This window comes from Cucurbitaria berberidis, assembly GCF_010015615.1.
Source record: "Cucurbitaria berberidis CBS 394.84 unplaced genomic scaffold K460scaffold_8, whole genome shotgun sequence".
In the NCBI taxonomy this organism is placed as follows: Eukaryota; Fungi; Ascomycota; class Dothideomycetes; order Pleosporales; family Cucurbitariaceae; genus Cucurbitaria; species Cucurbitaria berberidis.
Window position 1 is genome coordinate 287,878 of NW_024468942.1, and position 14,567 is coordinate 302,444.

At 51.6% G+C, this 14,567-nt stretch overlaps 8 protein-coding genes across 8 annotated transcripts; 1 reads left to right on the forward strand and 7 right to left on the reverse strand.

Annotated features, from left to right (window-relative positions):
• Nucleotides 1-36: 36 nt before the first annotated feature.
• K460DRAFT_371971 (uncharacterized protein) lies at nucleotides 37-388 on the reverse strand (the record flags this gene model as incomplete). Its single annotated transcript, XM_040934459.1, has 1 exon — nucleotides 37-388. A coding segment is annotated over exon 1 (199 nt), but the record flags the coding sequence as incomplete, so codon positions are not given.
• A 480-nt stretch (nucleotides 389-868) lies between these two features.
• Nucleotides 869-2,628, reverse strand: K460DRAFT_297339 (FAD/NAD(P)-binding domain-containing protein; the record flags this gene model as incomplete). The annotated part of the gene is made up of 2 exons (XM_040929701.1): nucleotides 869-1,455; nucleotides 1,503-2,628. 2 exons carry the CDS (start codon nucleotides 2,626-2,628, stop codon nucleotides 869-871), a joined length of 1,713 nt encoding a protein of 570 aa, XP_040782569.1.
• Nucleotides 2,629-2,968: 340 nt separating this feature from the next.
• On the reverse strand, nucleotides 2,969-4,249 carry K460DRAFT_297433 (uncharacterized protein; the record flags this gene model as incomplete). Its single annotated transcript, XM_040929711.1, has 4 exons — nucleotides 2,969-3,615; nucleotides 3,661-3,736; nucleotides 3,787-4,059; nucleotides 4,109-4,249. 4 exons carry the CDS (start codon nucleotides 4,247-4,249, stop codon nucleotides 2,969-2,971), a joined length of 1,137 nt encoding a protein of 378 aa, XP_040782570.1.
• Nucleotides 4,250-5,620: 1,371 nt separating this feature from the next.
• Nucleotides 5,621-6,835, reverse strand: K460DRAFT_390224 (glycosyltransferase family 34 protein; the record flags this gene model as incomplete). The annotated part of the gene is made up of 2 exons (XM_040935772.1): nucleotides 5,621-6,615; nucleotides 6,808-6,835. 2 exons carry the CDS (start codon nucleotides 6,833-6,835, stop codon nucleotides 5,621-5,623), a joined length of 1,023 nt encoding a protein of 340 aa, XP_040782571.1.
• A 279-nt stretch (nucleotides 6,836-7,114) lies between these two features.
• Nucleotides 7,115-9,411, reverse strand: K460DRAFT_371973 (uncharacterized protein). The gene has a single exon (XM_040934460.1). It carries the CDS (start codon nucleotides 9,379-9,381, stop codon nucleotides 7,390-7,392), a length of 1,992 nt encoding a protein of 663 aa, XP_040782572.1. The 5' UTR covers nucleotides 9,382-9,411; the 3' UTR covers nucleotides 7,115-7,389.
• Nucleotides 9,412-11,248: 1,837 nt separating this feature from the next.
• Nucleotides 11,249-11,694, forward strand: K460DRAFT_323829 (uncharacterized protein; the record flags this gene model as incomplete). Its single annotated transcript, XM_040930553.1, has 3 exons — nucleotides 11,249-11,346; nucleotides 11,415-11,506; nucleotides 11,561-11,694. The coding sequence occupies 3 exons, from the start codon at nucleotides 11,249-11,251 to the stop codon at nucleotides 11,692-11,694; spliced, it is 324 nt and encodes a 107-aa protein (XP_040782573.1).
• A 182-nt stretch (nucleotides 11,695-11,876) lies between these two features.
• K460DRAFT_215149 (uncharacterized protein) lies at nucleotides 11,877-12,398 on the reverse strand. Its single transcript, XM_040927282.1, has one exon. It carries the CDS (start codon nucleotides 12,300-12,302, stop codon nucleotides 11,913-11,915), a length of 390 nt encoding a protein of 129 aa, XP_040782574.1. The 5' UTR covers nucleotides 12,303-12,398; the 3' UTR covers nucleotides 11,877-11,912.
• Nucleotides 12,097-13,825, reverse strand: K460DRAFT_215127 (uncharacterized protein). The gene is made up of 3 exons (XM_040927281.1): nucleotides 13,353-13,825; nucleotides 13,203-13,280; nucleotides 12,097-13,144 (listed from the first exon to the last, which is right to left on the reverse strand). The coding sequence occupies exons 1-3, from the start codon at nucleotides 13,552-13,554 to the stop codon at nucleotides 12,354-12,356; spliced, it is 1,071 nt and encodes a 356-aa protein (XP_040782575.1). The 5' UTR covers nucleotides 13,555-13,825; the 3' UTR covers nucleotides 12,097-12,353.
• Nucleotides 13,826-14,567: the final 742 nt, after the last annotated feature.

Sequence of the window (14,567 nt, forward strand, 5' to 3'; positions counted from 1 at the left end):
CTTCACTCATGACCTTTCTCCCTACTAAACCATCATCGTGTTTTCATTATTACTAAGGTATTTGCCAGGTTTACGATCCGAAGGTCGTAGCAGCTCTCCTAAGACTGCGCCTTGTTCACACTCAGGGACCTGCCCCATCAAGCGGCCATCGAATGTTTAATTCAATACACAAATTGCAAAATTCAACGTGCCGATAGATGTGGACAGTACAGAAATAAACACGATGTGATGGAAATTGAGAGAGCAGCTCTTAGCGGACATACACGACTCGCTGTTCCAGGCAGAGATAAAGGTCTTGTCCCATTCCTCACGTTTTCTTCCTCGAACCCCAGAGAGGCGGGATAATCCGCCCAGATCCATGGTAACACTTCGTAACGGAACGGGTGTTAAATACACACTGGTCGTTTACATGGCTTCGAAGGCCTTGCGTGCCCAATGTAACATCGAAAGATTCAAATGCATACGCCTCGTCGGGCTTCCTCCCGTGCATTGGAAGAACAGTCCAGTATCGGTGAAAACGAGGTGCCGACGAGATAGTAGACCTTCTTGGTATGTCCATCCTCTTGTGCCACATTTGCTCTTATTTGTAGACTCTACCTCCTTTGAGTGTATGACAACCAGTGTACTCTCCCGTATAGTGGCTGTCACTGAATCTTGGCGACTGCGAGTACTATTCGCATCGCGCTAAGTGAAATAAGCAGTCGGCACCAAGTGCGATCACTATCTACATCTTCTACCCTTCCATCCTCAACACATGTCTCCTGGATATAAAATTAATAGAGAGTTAATAGCAGGATTGGGACTTGAATGACTTCAACTTCCAAAAGAAAAGCATATTATAAGAGTCTGCCGCAGTTATGAAGTAGAACTAGTCGACCTCAATGCCGACTAAGCTATCGAACCGGTTGCCCCTTGCTGCAGCATACGCCGCCATCTTCTCATCGCCACTCTCACCATCCCACACCTTTGCCTGCCTGCTCCCTCGTAGCCTACCCAACTTCTTCAGCACATCATCCACATTCCAAGCAATTCTTTCCGCACCCACCCTCGCTCCAACCAAATTTGGCGCTCCAGGTCCTAGTCGTAAGCTCGCTAGTCTACCCGTCACAAACATGGGGACTTTGTCGTTCCACATCAGATCGTCGTTCAGACAAGGTAGGCCGCCGACATATTGAATAGGGTGCTGTTGCTGAAATGTCTCGAGGAAGGGTATGGTGCGGATGTCAGATTGGATACCGGTTGCGAAGACGATGTAGTCGACGGGCGGAATGACAAACTCAGGCGAAGAGGCCGTACATGTCCAAATCTTATATGACGAGTCCCAGGAAGCCGACTGAAGCGTTGTGTGGGTATGCAGTACAATTTTACCGCTGGCGACATGTGCGTCTAGAATCTTGCGATACCGAGGCGTAACGCTGCCTCCGTTGCGGGCTTGTTTAATCATCTCGAATCGCTCTACCGATAATTAGCTCATATGTCGATCTCGCATGAATTTGGCTTACCAAGATCTGTGTCCGCACTCCAGAATTCCGCTTGCTTGTAATTCCGAAATTTGCCTACCCAGTCCAAGTCCATGTCAAAGTACTTTACCTTCACCGGTCCACGCATCAACAGCCACACTCTGCTTACGCCACGCCTGATCGCGAGATCAGCCAGCTGGATGCTGGTCAAGCCGCCTCCGACTATGAGCATGTTTGTTGACTGATGGGCCTTGATCTTTGCCAACACATGTGGCGGTGGGAGTTGTTTCAGCTGTATCGCATGGGTGTGGCCTTCGTGCGGAGACGCGCTCTGCAGACCCAGGATGGACGGAATAGATGGCGCGTTCCCTGGGCCGACGGCGAGTATGACGATGTGTGCGAAACGGACGCCCTGATCCGTTGTGACACGGAAGATGTTCCTGTCGTCATCCAAGGCGTTGTCCGAGAGAACGCTGTCGTGTTCTGCTTCGCTAAAGGAGCAGGCTTCATTGTATTCAATGTTCACCACACATTCTTGCCGAAGTATATCTTTTCGTAAGCCATAGCGTTGGATGACATCTTCGCAGTGCGACTCAAACAAGTCAGTCTTTGGTACAAAGTAGTCCTTTCGATCCCTCTCGTCGACATCAGGCGTTCGTCCCAGAAACCTTCCCTTCGCGTTTAATTTCTTTTTTTTCCTGTGCTTGCTAATCTCTTTGCCCGCACACCCCGGAAGAGCTAGGATCTCCTTCTCTCGCTCTTTCTCGTACGTGTATCCGAGCAGACCGTCTCTATCGGATGGGTCAACGTGGAAAAACATGGGACTTCGTAGGTAGTCGATGCCAAAGGTTTTGAACAACCGATGCCACTTCGACATCCAGTTCGCTCCATCGGCATCAAGAATGAGCATGTCCATTGCATCATCGGGTGACGAGTGAGCATCGCACCCACAGTCCAAGTTGTCAGGTGTTAAAGGCGGCGTGGGTAATGAGTTTCTGTTCGTTCGGTGATTCTTAATATTCATTTTTTGACCATGCTTCTTTATCCAGTGGTACCGCTGATGCTCGTCGTCAGTGAAGGTAGCGGATGGGGTATCTTCGCGTAGTCTGGCAGCCGCTGCGAGCCCAGCTGGGCCGGCGCCAATTATGACAACGTCATGGATGTGCATCGTACTCGCTTTGACACTCGAGACCCTAAGTCGATTGAGGATGTGTAACGGGTCTTTCGAGCGATTAAGGAAGTAATTCGAGGTGTATGTTCGTCTGACCCCAAGCACCCTGATGGCTAGCAACCGTTCTGGGCAAAACCAGCATGGTGCTAACCTTCAAACAACCTACATGCCTAGGTCATAGCATCACTCTGACTAAAACTCCACGTTATGTATAGCCCTGAAAGATGATGGACACGGATCAATCATTCAATATTGAAAGGTCATTAGTGTGGCAAACACATCGAAGTGATATCGCAAGTTGAATGAGGACTAGCACTGACCGAGTCGATGGATTGGATCAGACCACACGATATGGATCAGGTCGCTGATTGCTGTTTTCGACACTCGGCCGACTTGTAGGACCATCCAAGCTTGAGACATGCGGCGACCTCGAATCATCCATCTCAATCGCGCTCGTAATGAAGCTCGGCCCATCATCATCTTCTTCTTTTTGCTTGCCCAATCCCCCATTGATGTCTTCTTGGCTTTCTGTGCGCCTGAAAATGTCGCGGAAACCCTTGGGTATGGGCTGAATCCTCGGTTCTGCCCAGTATCTGTGCGCTGCTGGCTGTGGTTGTGCTCCCGATCCATATCGGTTATCGATATCATATGTCTGGGAGCTCCAGTTCCTCAGGCCGAAGACGCGTTGGATAAGAGGGTAGGTCAGTGGCAGATTTGCGCAAAGTATGGCTGTATACGACTCTCTCAGATACCAGATTGTCCACTCCGTCCCGAACGGATGCGTAAAAGAATAATACTTGTTCAGGACAGCAGCAACAATTGTAAATGCACCGATGAGAAAAATGACAAAGAGAATGATCTTATTTTTCATCGGTAGCCGTACTTTGAACAGGAGGGGCAAGGGTATGCTAAGGATGATCAGGTCGCTGGTGATGTTGAAACATGCATTGATGATGAGATGATTCGTTGCGGCGGAGCATTGGCCTGACAAAATTAGCCTCAATTGTTGTGATGTGAGGGTGGTCTTACTCGAATTGGTAGGTACTGCCCAGTATTGATCGAAGGGTCGACACCAGACTGCGAAGTATAAAAGCTCCATGACGACCTGTCATTGCGGTTAGAATATCAAACAACGTAAGAGTGGCCGGTACATACAAACGAAACAGCGACATAGATGGATGTTGCTACGACAATCTTGTGCTGAGGCAAAACAACGGTCATGCGATTGTACATTATGAGTAGACACGCCTTGATCAGCCAAATGGTAGATAGTTGCATCTGTTCCACGACCAAGACGAGCTTAGAACCATAGATGCGGTTCCGGATTTCTTCTTGCGAATATTGTGAAACGTCATCCTCAGGAGGAATAAGGTTGCTGCTAGTCTTGACTATTAGAGTCGTAATGGCCATAAGGACGGTGTCCGTAGCCTGTACCGTGGTTTAGCAATTATTTGGCGGTGCGCTTGGATGTACGAACCATGGCTAAGAGGATCAAGTAATCGTCGAGCTGCAGGCGTTTCCATGATTTAAGGTGCAGTCTTCTCGACAGAAGCCGAATGATGACTACAACCCAGCAGACGCCGTAGAAGATGCCAGCCTCTGGCTGGACGATCGACATGCGTGATGTCGCGGCTCAAGAGCCGACGTTGTAGTAGGTGACGAGCGGAATAGAGAACGAGAGAGAATCAGCGGATTCAAGGGGAGACCTATTCACTATCAAATCAGCCCTAATCAAGAGCGACTCTCAATGTTGTGTGAACATGGCTGTCGACTGCTATAGGGAAGCGAGCAGAGATCGGGAGTACAGACGTGACGAAGAGCTACTACCGAGCGCCCGGTCCGCAGCGACTTCTAGTAAATAGAAGTCTCAATTCAGTGAACTCTCGGTGATACTTGTGATATCGACGAACTGGTTGCCGTGGGAGAAACTCATTGCTGTTTGCTCTGGGGTAGTGCGTGCTGCTGGCTAATCCGAAGTGCTCCACACGGAACGCCTCCAATTCCTAAATCGCGCAGGCGCAAATTTATCGTGCTACTCACCTTAGGGTGTCGCAAGCGCTCATTCTTCAAGGTGACTATTGGGCGATCTGACTCGGTGGGCTGGAGTCGGGACTTGTGGCACTGACAGATCGCATGGAACGAGTAGCAAGATTGGCTAGCGGCTGACATCAACTAAAATTAGGCCCCAACAGGAGATTGTCGCGATGATATGGCAATGCTGGCCTTCGTTTCGAAAGTGTTTGCGCCAGATTTTCCGGCGAGAGACCAGCGTATCGTAGAGTCGAAAGAAACAGGGTCTCCGGAGGAATGTGTTGCAAGGTGCGACTTAAGACCGTCTCTGGTACGCATGCGAAGGTTGCTTGTGTCTCGAAAAGTAACCGTCTGCCCGCGGCAATGAATCGCTGTTGAGCGCAAACATCTGGGCAGGTTATGCGACGCCATTATAAACTCAGAACGGTGACATGTGCGGCGCGCCTGCTCTATTGTTGCCCCAATCAACGGGCCATGGGCGGGACAGTGGGTGCCGCTATTTGCGCATCGTGGATCCGCCACAGGAACGCAACTCGATCTGACCTAGCGAAGGCAAGACTGAAGACATGTCCCGAGGTCATCTATGGAGACATCGGCCGATTCCGACTGTGAAAAGGATCCCGAGGTCGATTGTTACTACCACCGCGGCTCGCGCCCCCTTTTTCCTGTGGCGAGTTACAGATTCTATCGAGTTTGATCGCACGAAACTATCCCGTCATAATATGGCATACATCTACATGTGAAAGCCTCCAGACTCGCCTGGCCGCAGGAATAATAGTCTGTTAAACCTAACTAGGAAAAACCCTTATCCGAATAATCAAGTTTTCTAATTGGAGCAGCACAGCTCGAAGAGTCGAAGAGAAGGCCATGAAGCTGAAATATATATATACGGGAATATTACAAGCAAAACCTAATGGAGAAAAGAAAGAGAAAAAAAGCAACACATCCAATCACTTGTTCACGTCCCATACCCCAGTCCCCTCCAAAACTCCGCAACCTCCCGACTAACATCCCGCTGCACACTTCCCTTCTCCCAAACATCCTCCATATTACCCAAGACGCCAACCCACTCCTCAATCACCTGCCCTTTATTCCCATGACCTGCAAAATGCACCAAGTAATCTCCTCTTCTGACATGGTCCGCCTGCAACCCTTCTTCGTTCTCTCTCGTAGCAAATAGCTCTGCGCCACCCCGGTCATACGCGTTGAACCAGCTCTGCGGCACAAAGCGGATTTGGTGCTTGAAGTGGTCTGTTCGAAGGACGTGTTCCATGGCCGACTGCTCGGTAAACCGGAGTTCGACGTCTGGCTTGTAGTGGCGAAACGCAAGGATGGCGGTGAAGAGGTCGATTGCCCAGTGGTTTACGCGCAGGAGGAAGACGCCGTTGTTGAGGCCGTTCACGTCGCTGGTGACTAGTAGGTGGGTTGTGTTGTCTGGTTTGTCTGGCTGGTTCTGGTCGTTGCTGGAGGGGTGCCACCATGTTCCAAAGCGCGACTGCTCCGGTGGCAGGAAACTTGATATCGGGCGGCAATGGTCGAGGATCAGAGTGTCGCGGTCGACCCATTGGATCCACTCTAGACGCTCTTTTTCTGGCTTGAGCATCTCGCGCAGTAGCAGTTCGAGGATAAAGGCTGGCTTGTTCCACAGGGAGTCGACAATGGGGTCGCACATCACCCTAACTTCGGTCCCGTGGATCAGAGAATGGAGAAGATGATTCTCAAGTGCTTTCTGATAGTGTGGATTAGGCTCACCGAAGTGCGCCGTGGCTGTCGCGATGCGTGCTCGTCCCGTTATGAATGGCGAGTACTTGCGGCAGGTAGCGTGCTTGAACGCGGAGTGTTCGACGAGTTCCTGCGAAACTTTCGGAAGGCATTTCGAGTCACCGTGAGCAAGGAATTGTGGTATCGGCCGAGCATGTGGCCGTGTATATGGTACAGATAGGTCTTTTAGCGCTTCTCTGTGCCAGAAAAGGACTGAAACAGTAAGGAAAACGACGCATGTCAAGAGGACGAGTTTTGAAGTTAGGAACCTCGGATTGGTGATCATTGCCTTGTAACGAGAGGGCATAAAAGTCAGAGGGAGTTTGCCAAGTTTGTAGTAAGGAGTGGTGTTGCGTCTTCACTTGTAAGGGAGTATGTACGGACAGCCTTCTCCTCCAACAAGGCTCTCCATACTTATTATCTAGGAAACTGAATGTAACTATATCCCTAGTATCTGTAGGCGCTCTCGTCCCTGACCGCAGGCTTTCGTTAAGGCTGAAAAGCTGCATTATCCTTTGTCGGACTTCACATTCCGGACTTGACAAAATAGGCATGTGCAGATAATCACCAGACGGAGATGCCTAAATACTTCGCTTAGTTCTACGCAGCGAATTCCATGCCTCGTATGTAAAGATTGAAAAAGGGAAGCTGTGTAGGTTGAGGCGGCGTGGACAGGAGATGTAGTTCTCATCATGATTAGGAGGTTCTGCATGAAATATGCATTAGTTACTATCTTGCGCTTCAATGCTGCTTAATACAGCTCTGCTCCTACGATGCTGCCTCTCAGACTAAATAACGCCAACGCTATGCATTACAAAAATCAATCTCAAGGTATTCTTGTATGCCAATATACCCCGTTGACTCGGGCAAATATGCGACAGCTAGCTCTTGACCAGAAAACATATATGCGTGGCGACAGCGCCAGCATGGTAGTACCGTGAGTGATACAACGAATTTGCTTGCAAATCAAGCAGCGCTGACATCTAGTCCTGCCTTCTTCAGCCCTGTGAGAAACAGCCCTTTGACATCACTCTTCTCCTCGTCAACTGACTTCAGCTGTGCCAGCATCATCTGCTCGACAGCTTCAATGCCCGCTTCTTCCGCCTTGCTAAGTGAATCGCCAGTAGCCGTATCTGCCTTCTTCTTCTTCTTGCCACCAGTGGCTTCCTCGGGTTCTTCGCCCTGCACCATCTTATCCAGCTCAAGTTTGCTAACACCAAGGGCATAAATCTGCTCTTCCACGGTATCTTTCGTCACTAGTCGTACAACCTCGACCTCACGAGTCTGACCCACACGATGGGCGCGGTTCTCAGCTTGGATATCATCCTGTGGATTGAATGACGAGTCGAAGATGATGACCTTGTTGGCACAAGCGAGATTGATGCCTGCACCACCGGACTTGGTCGAGATCATGAAGAGTTGGATGGATTCGTCCTGATAGAAGACGTCCATCAAACTCTGGCGCTCGACGATGGGAGTCGAGCCGTCCATGCGCATGAAGTTGATGTTATGGTCGTCGAACACCCAGCCTAAGATGTCCATGACCGAGGTGAACTGTGAGAAGACGAGAGCGCGATCGCCGTTCTCTTTGTACTTCTTGAGAAGCTCTAGCAGCTTGGCGACCTTACCAGAGTCCATCCACTCCTTCTTTTGGAGTTCAAACTTCTTAAGCGCTCTAGGGTACTTGGTTGCGAGCTGGTGGCACTGATAGTCCTGATATAGTTGTAACTCCTCGTATATAATGTCAGGATTGCTCTCAGCGAACGTGTCTTCCTTCAAGCAAGCCTTGGACATTTGCCGAATCTTAGCATCGGTGTACCGGTGGCGGAAAAGTAGAGGGTGGATTGCAGCCTGTCGAAGCTTCATCATAACATTGGCGTGATCCTTGACCAGAATGCCTGCCGCTCGGTCCTCAAGAATCTTACGCTGCTTTTGCAGCTGCTGGCTATAAAGCGTCTTTTGCGTCTCCGTGAGAGCGCAGTACTCTACACGAGAAGTCTTCTTCGGTAGGTGCTTCAGGACTTGTGCCTTCTTTCGCCGGAGAATGAATGGCGTCAGCATTGTGCGAGCCCGCTGAATGCGTTGTGCAGACAACAGAGTGCTGTGCGAGTCGCTCTCGGTGACTTTGGCCTTGTGTTTGAAGAGAACCTGCAACATCTCCTGAACACTGTCATCATTCGCAGCGTGAAAGACGTCGGGCATGAGAAAGCCAAGAATGGACATGAGCTCCTGTAGACTGTTCTGTAATGGCGTGCCAGTAAGGAGGATCCTGCATTTTGTGCCTATGCGCATCAGGCTCTTGTAGCGAATCGTATTTGCATTCTTTAGGACGTGGCCTTCGTCGAAGATGCAAATCTCAGGCTTGCACTTTCGCAGGAAAAGGTGGTCTTCCTTCCTATTCGTCAGGTCGTATGTCGTGATGATAACGTCGCAGAGACCCTGACGAATACTATCGATGATGTTGTCCTGGTGTTGGAAGCGCTCGGCCTGTGGGCCGTAATAAGGAGTGAAGTTGATCGTATTGGAAAATCGCTCGAACTCACGACACCAATTTTCCAAAGTAGACCCAGGTACGACGATGAGCGTAGGCTTTCCGGTCCCTTGCTCCTTGAGATGGGACAAGAATGCAATTACTTGGCAGGTCTTGCCCAGACCCATGTCGTCTGCCAGGATACCAGAGGTGCCGGTCTGCCACAAAAGATTCAACCAGTTCAGACCTACAATCTGGTAGTCCTTCAGCTCCATGCCATCATTCATAATTGCTGGCTGCTTCAGGAGCTTCGTACGGCTGGCAGTTTTGCGGATATTGTTTGCTTCCGTGTCGCTACCATGCGTGCTCCGTGGCGTATGGTATCCCGAATCGCGTGAACCACTGGCATCGCTGCTATCGTCCAGGCTGGTGGCATCCACTCCTTCATCTGTCGAAGCTCCAAAGATGTTGATTCCCCAGCGAGCCATACCCGCAACCATCGGCTTGCCAAGGTTCTCGCACTTCTGGACCACTGAATCGATAGTAGAATACGCGTCCCATATATCCACTGCAGAATCAACAAGACGTGCGCCGAACGTGATTCTGGGCTTACGAGCCTTCTTCTTGTTGCCCTTCTCTTGCTGCTGCAGATCCACATGGACCTTCCGAACAGCATCAAGCGATGAAAATGGACGCTGGTCAAGAAGCTCGCGAACTTCCTCCTCTTTCTGGCCTGAGAGATCTACCATGGCTGCTATGGTGCAAGTGTTGAAAAATTTGAGTAGACTATTCTCTTCGAATTGGTGCTCCACGACCGAACCTTTTGCGTCAGAGTCATCATCCGATATTGCGACAATTCCCTCATCTTCATCATCCGAAACAACGATCGCTGGTGGCTTCTTCGATTGCTGCTGTGGGCGTGGCGGAGTCACGTCAGGCGAGGGCGAGCGATTGCGACGACCGCGAATCAGGCGACGCTTTGGTTTAGGGTGCTCAGACTCGGGACTCGCGATAGCGTTTGCGGTATTCTGAACAGGTGCCAGCCGGGAATACTTCTCTTGGAGCGACTGAACAGGCGCATTGAGACCACGTTGAGCCGTCTTCTTCACCGCAGTGTTGTTTGTGTTAGTCCGGGTTAGACCAATCTGTGGAGAACGAAGTAGCTCGTCCTCGGATTCCTGCTCGGCAAGGTAGCTGCAGGTATCATCGAAGTTTCCCTTCTTCTTGACCAAAGCCTCGTACACCTGCTTCACGGAACGGTTGGGGAAAATGGCCCGCACCCGCACAGTCTTGCGCTTCATGTCAAAGTCAGAGATATCTGCGGTAGTCATCTCATGGTCCTCGGTCAAGTCCACAGGCATAGCGCGCGAGGGTCCATTCTGCCTCGACATGGGCAACTTCTGCTTCTTTGGCGGTGTACTCGAGCCAGATTCGTCCAAGGCGCGTTTGCGGGATTGATTGTTATTATACGAGTAGCTTGACAGGTCCCATGTCGGCTTCTGCGGTGTTTCCTCGACCCTCGAGGTCCGTGAACTAAGCTCAACCTTGGACAGAGGTATGTTAGACCTGAATTCGGATTCCTCCTCATCTGGGTCCCGTTCGACCGGCGGGTCGTCCGAGGTGAGGTCGACAACAGGTTTGCGAACTGCTTGCGGAGGAAAGAAGGACGTGCCGGGGGGTGCCATAGGGTTTCCGTAATACCCCAACGGCCGCTGTGACTGCGATTGCGACATGGCGGCCGGAGAGGAGTAGCGCTCAGCCGCTGGGGACGACCGCGGTACTTGCAGTTGTGAAGACTCGACGGGTCGAGTGCGGTTCGTGCGTGGGGTGAGCATGAGTGTGGGCTGGGTAGTGTCTGTGGGTGCCGCGAAGAAGGGCGAGCGAGTCTCGAGGGCTTGGGTGGGTTGCGTGGCGTATGATTCTTGCAGTTCGTCTTCGTCCGCTGAACGCGCACGCGACGTGGCGCGCGGTGGGGAGGAAGATATTATGGGGTCGCGGCGGTACATTGCGTAGGTGAAGTATACAACGACAGGTCTGAATCGAGGGCGGTGTTGCGATGGCCGTTTGGTGTTGGCTTTTTAAAGGGTTGAAATTGAAGGAAACAAAGGCACAAAAGTGACCAACAAAGGCACGGAGACGGTAACAGAGTCTAAAACATGGTCGCGCTGTTGTGGAGGCGCGGTGATAAAGAGAAAGGGCGTGTGGCGGGCATCACCAAAAAAGTTGATAGGCCGCGAGACTCACTTAACGCGCTTTCGCGCTTCTCTGGCGCGAGGGCACGGGCCACAATCCATTACGTTGCTAGATTCGGCTTGCGATTTGCAGTCCAAGTCGAAACAACAATCTACCCTCACTATGACCACCAGAAGAATAGTCAACGACGAGAAGTCGTATCTCGACAATGATGGAAGGGGAGCGTCGGGGCCTTCTGATATTGCACCCGCGGTACCAACGTGCGTCGCCCCTTGCCTACATAGTATGGCTTCATAAAGTAAAGACAGCAATGCTTACATGACTACAGCTCCGTCATCTGGAAACTAATGAGCTTCACATTCGCCATGATCACGCTCCCAATCAGCACATACTTCTTCACAGTCAACTTTGTTTTTGGAGGTGCTTACTCCCCACCATTATCTCTAAAAACGCGATATTAACATCTATGCTCAGGCAACGCAACCTACGCGGGCGGTCTCGCTGCGCTCATGGCAAACGTGGTGCTTATTGCGTACGTTGTCATGGCGTTCAAGGACGACCAGGAAGAGCAGCGAGAAGAGGCGGAGAAATCAAAGAAGACGCTGTAAAGCTTTGCAAGAATCCCTTCCAATCCATGGCCCAATTCGGAGCTGTTGCAGCCCACTCTGTGGTGAATGGCACCGCTCGTTGTCCGCGTTGGAGCGCTCAAGAAACGACGAAGAAATTAGAGACAAATGTCAAAGTGTACAATTAAAGCAACACATACATCACATAGCCAGAGTGGAGAATTGTTTGCTTCCTCGTCACGCCATTACGATTACCACAATTACTCGCTCACAAGTAATGAGCTCGCTTCGACTTGTAGCAGAGATTCCCAAAAATAACCCATCAAGGAGTGACATTTCTTGTGCTCCCCAAACTCCCAATTAATAAAAAAAAAACTCCAAAAAAATGTTGTGTACCATGCACAGCGTCTCCCGGGGGTAAGAAGAATGACACTCGGGCCATCAGGGTTCTCGAGAAACAACCCAGCTGGGACGCAGCTCTTTCCAATCATCATGATACATGCAATGTCGTTCCATGCAGCCAGATCCAGCGGCCAGCCCTTCGCTTTCCTTCCATGAACGCCGAGATTGGTAGCAAAAGCGCACAAGCATGCGCATATCTCAAATAAGCACTCACACGGTGAAGGCTGCAAGATGCTTTCCCATCTCATAACATCCGTACATCTCACCCTCGCCAAACGCCTTTCTTGTCGGCATCTAACCTAGTCCTTGCTAAACCGCCTCTTGAACCAACTCCGTCTCTTGTCGTCACCACCATTGTTCTTGGACAAAACATGGGGGTTATCCGCGGTACCAGATGACGGTCCACTGCTGTTTAATTTGATAGGCGCCGGTTGCGTAACATGCTTCGGTGGTGGTGGGGGCCCGCCGTTGGCACCATTTTGTTGTTGTTGTGGATAGTAACCCCCGTTCGAAGGGCCCTGACCAAAGTCTCCCATATTTTGTCCCCTGCCGTAGCCATTGTATCCATACTGTTCGGACATGTCGGACTGCGGTGCCTTTACGGGCACACCGCGCTCGATGGAGCTATTCTCGCTGGCAGGATCATTCGAATAGGGACCGTCGCTGTGGCTTCCGTTGGATCCGTTTGTGTTTACTGTGTCGCGCGACTGTTGATATCCATTCACCGGATACACGTTGTTGCCATTTTGTCTGTTCCACCCAGGATCGGACTGCATGCGGTTGCCGTATCGCAATCTTGGTGGTCCACCGACGGGACCGCCCATGCCGTAGCCATTGTCAAAGTTGTCGCGCGTCTGTCTGTTGTTGCCATAGTAGCTAGCTGTGGAGTAGCGATTCTGCTCTTGTGCTCCTCCTCCTCCATAGTAGCTGCTCCTTCGGCTTCCGTATCCACTCATGACATCTGTCTGGTCGGCGCGCATGGAAGCCGCTCTGCGTTTGTATTCGCCATCGATGGCCGCCTCGAAGGAGCGGACCGTGTCGAGTGGGCGCTCCCATCGCGAGCGGGTGGGATTGGAAAGGTCAGGATCGGCTGCAGCACGTTAGCCTGAGCTTTTTTTTTAAGAACAACTGGAAGAAAGCAGGCTCACCGATGGGATTTCCAGCGGCATCATTGTGCTGGAACGAGCGGAGAGACTGTAGTGTGGGCTTTTCAAGCGCAGCAGCGACTGTCAAGTGTGTCAGTCAAGGCCTTGAAAACACAACCGATGCGTTGGCTAGGAACGGGGTGTCTATCGTACTGGGCTGGGCTTCATTCATGGCTGCGTTTGGATTCGCCTTGGTCGAAGGGTCGTAGTGGGTCTTGCGCTTCTCACTGGCGCTCTCTTTCCTCTCGTGCTTTGATTTTGAGGGAGAGTCGTGGCTTTTTCCGCTGTGATAGCTAAAAGTGGACTTTGAGCGCGGACGCTCTTGCTGGTGGGAATGGTCCATTGTGGCCGACATGGTAATCCTGTTCCCCTAGCAATCTTACAGAGCTAACAAGAATATGAGACTGGCGCAGCGATTGTCTGCGCTGGAGTGGATCGGAGCGCGGTGGACGAACTGCGATGTGGTCAGGGCGTGGTGGGTAGGTAGGTCGGTCCAATAATAGTCGGGTAGGCGAGGTTAACGATGGGGCGAGGCGTCTATATGGTGGACGGTCGCAGATGGATTGGAAGAGGCGTCAAAGGACGAAGCAGGTCGCGATGGGAGAATCAAGCGATGGGGGGGGAGCGAGCAGAGGTGAGTGAGCGTGAGAGTGGAGAGGGCAGAAAAAGAGTACGCGCGGAATGTGGAAGACGACGGACGGGCTGGCCGGCGTTGTTGAACAGTCTGCTGGGACTCGTCATCAGGCGACTGGCGCGGCCGGGCCCCAATGATGGAGGATCTGCCGGCTAGTAGTCTGCAGCGCCCAGCTCTGAAACATATTCTGCGCCGAAGAACTGGGGGCGGGTTGCGTCGTCGTCCTGGCACCGTATCGCGCTGGTCGGACGCACACACAGACACTCACACACACACCACGTAGTCGTGAACTCCATCATGGCGGCAGCAGCAGCAGCACTCACCGCCACGAACCTGCCTTTGCCACCCGCCGCGCATTGCCAGTGTCCACCAGCAACCGTTCCAATGTGAGAGCAGAATTCGATAGCTTGTCTTCCGCATGCGGTTAACCCGCTTGGATTCTCTGGTTCGCTGCCCAGCCATGCCCCAACCTCCTCCTCCTCCTCCTCCTCCCCCCCACCCCCGTATCAACAGAAGCCACATGGCTGGGTGCCTTGTCATAGCCGGCGACTCGCAGGAGGCGTGGATCCGAGACAATCGCACGCCAGTCATTGGGAGAGTAGCAGTAGTAGTAGCAGCAGAACAGTCAATCACGATATCGCGCTGCATCACTATCAGCATCCAACACATGCATGTACACGACCAACCAAGCCACTAGCAAATGTACATTCCACGTTCAGACTCCATCTGTGGCC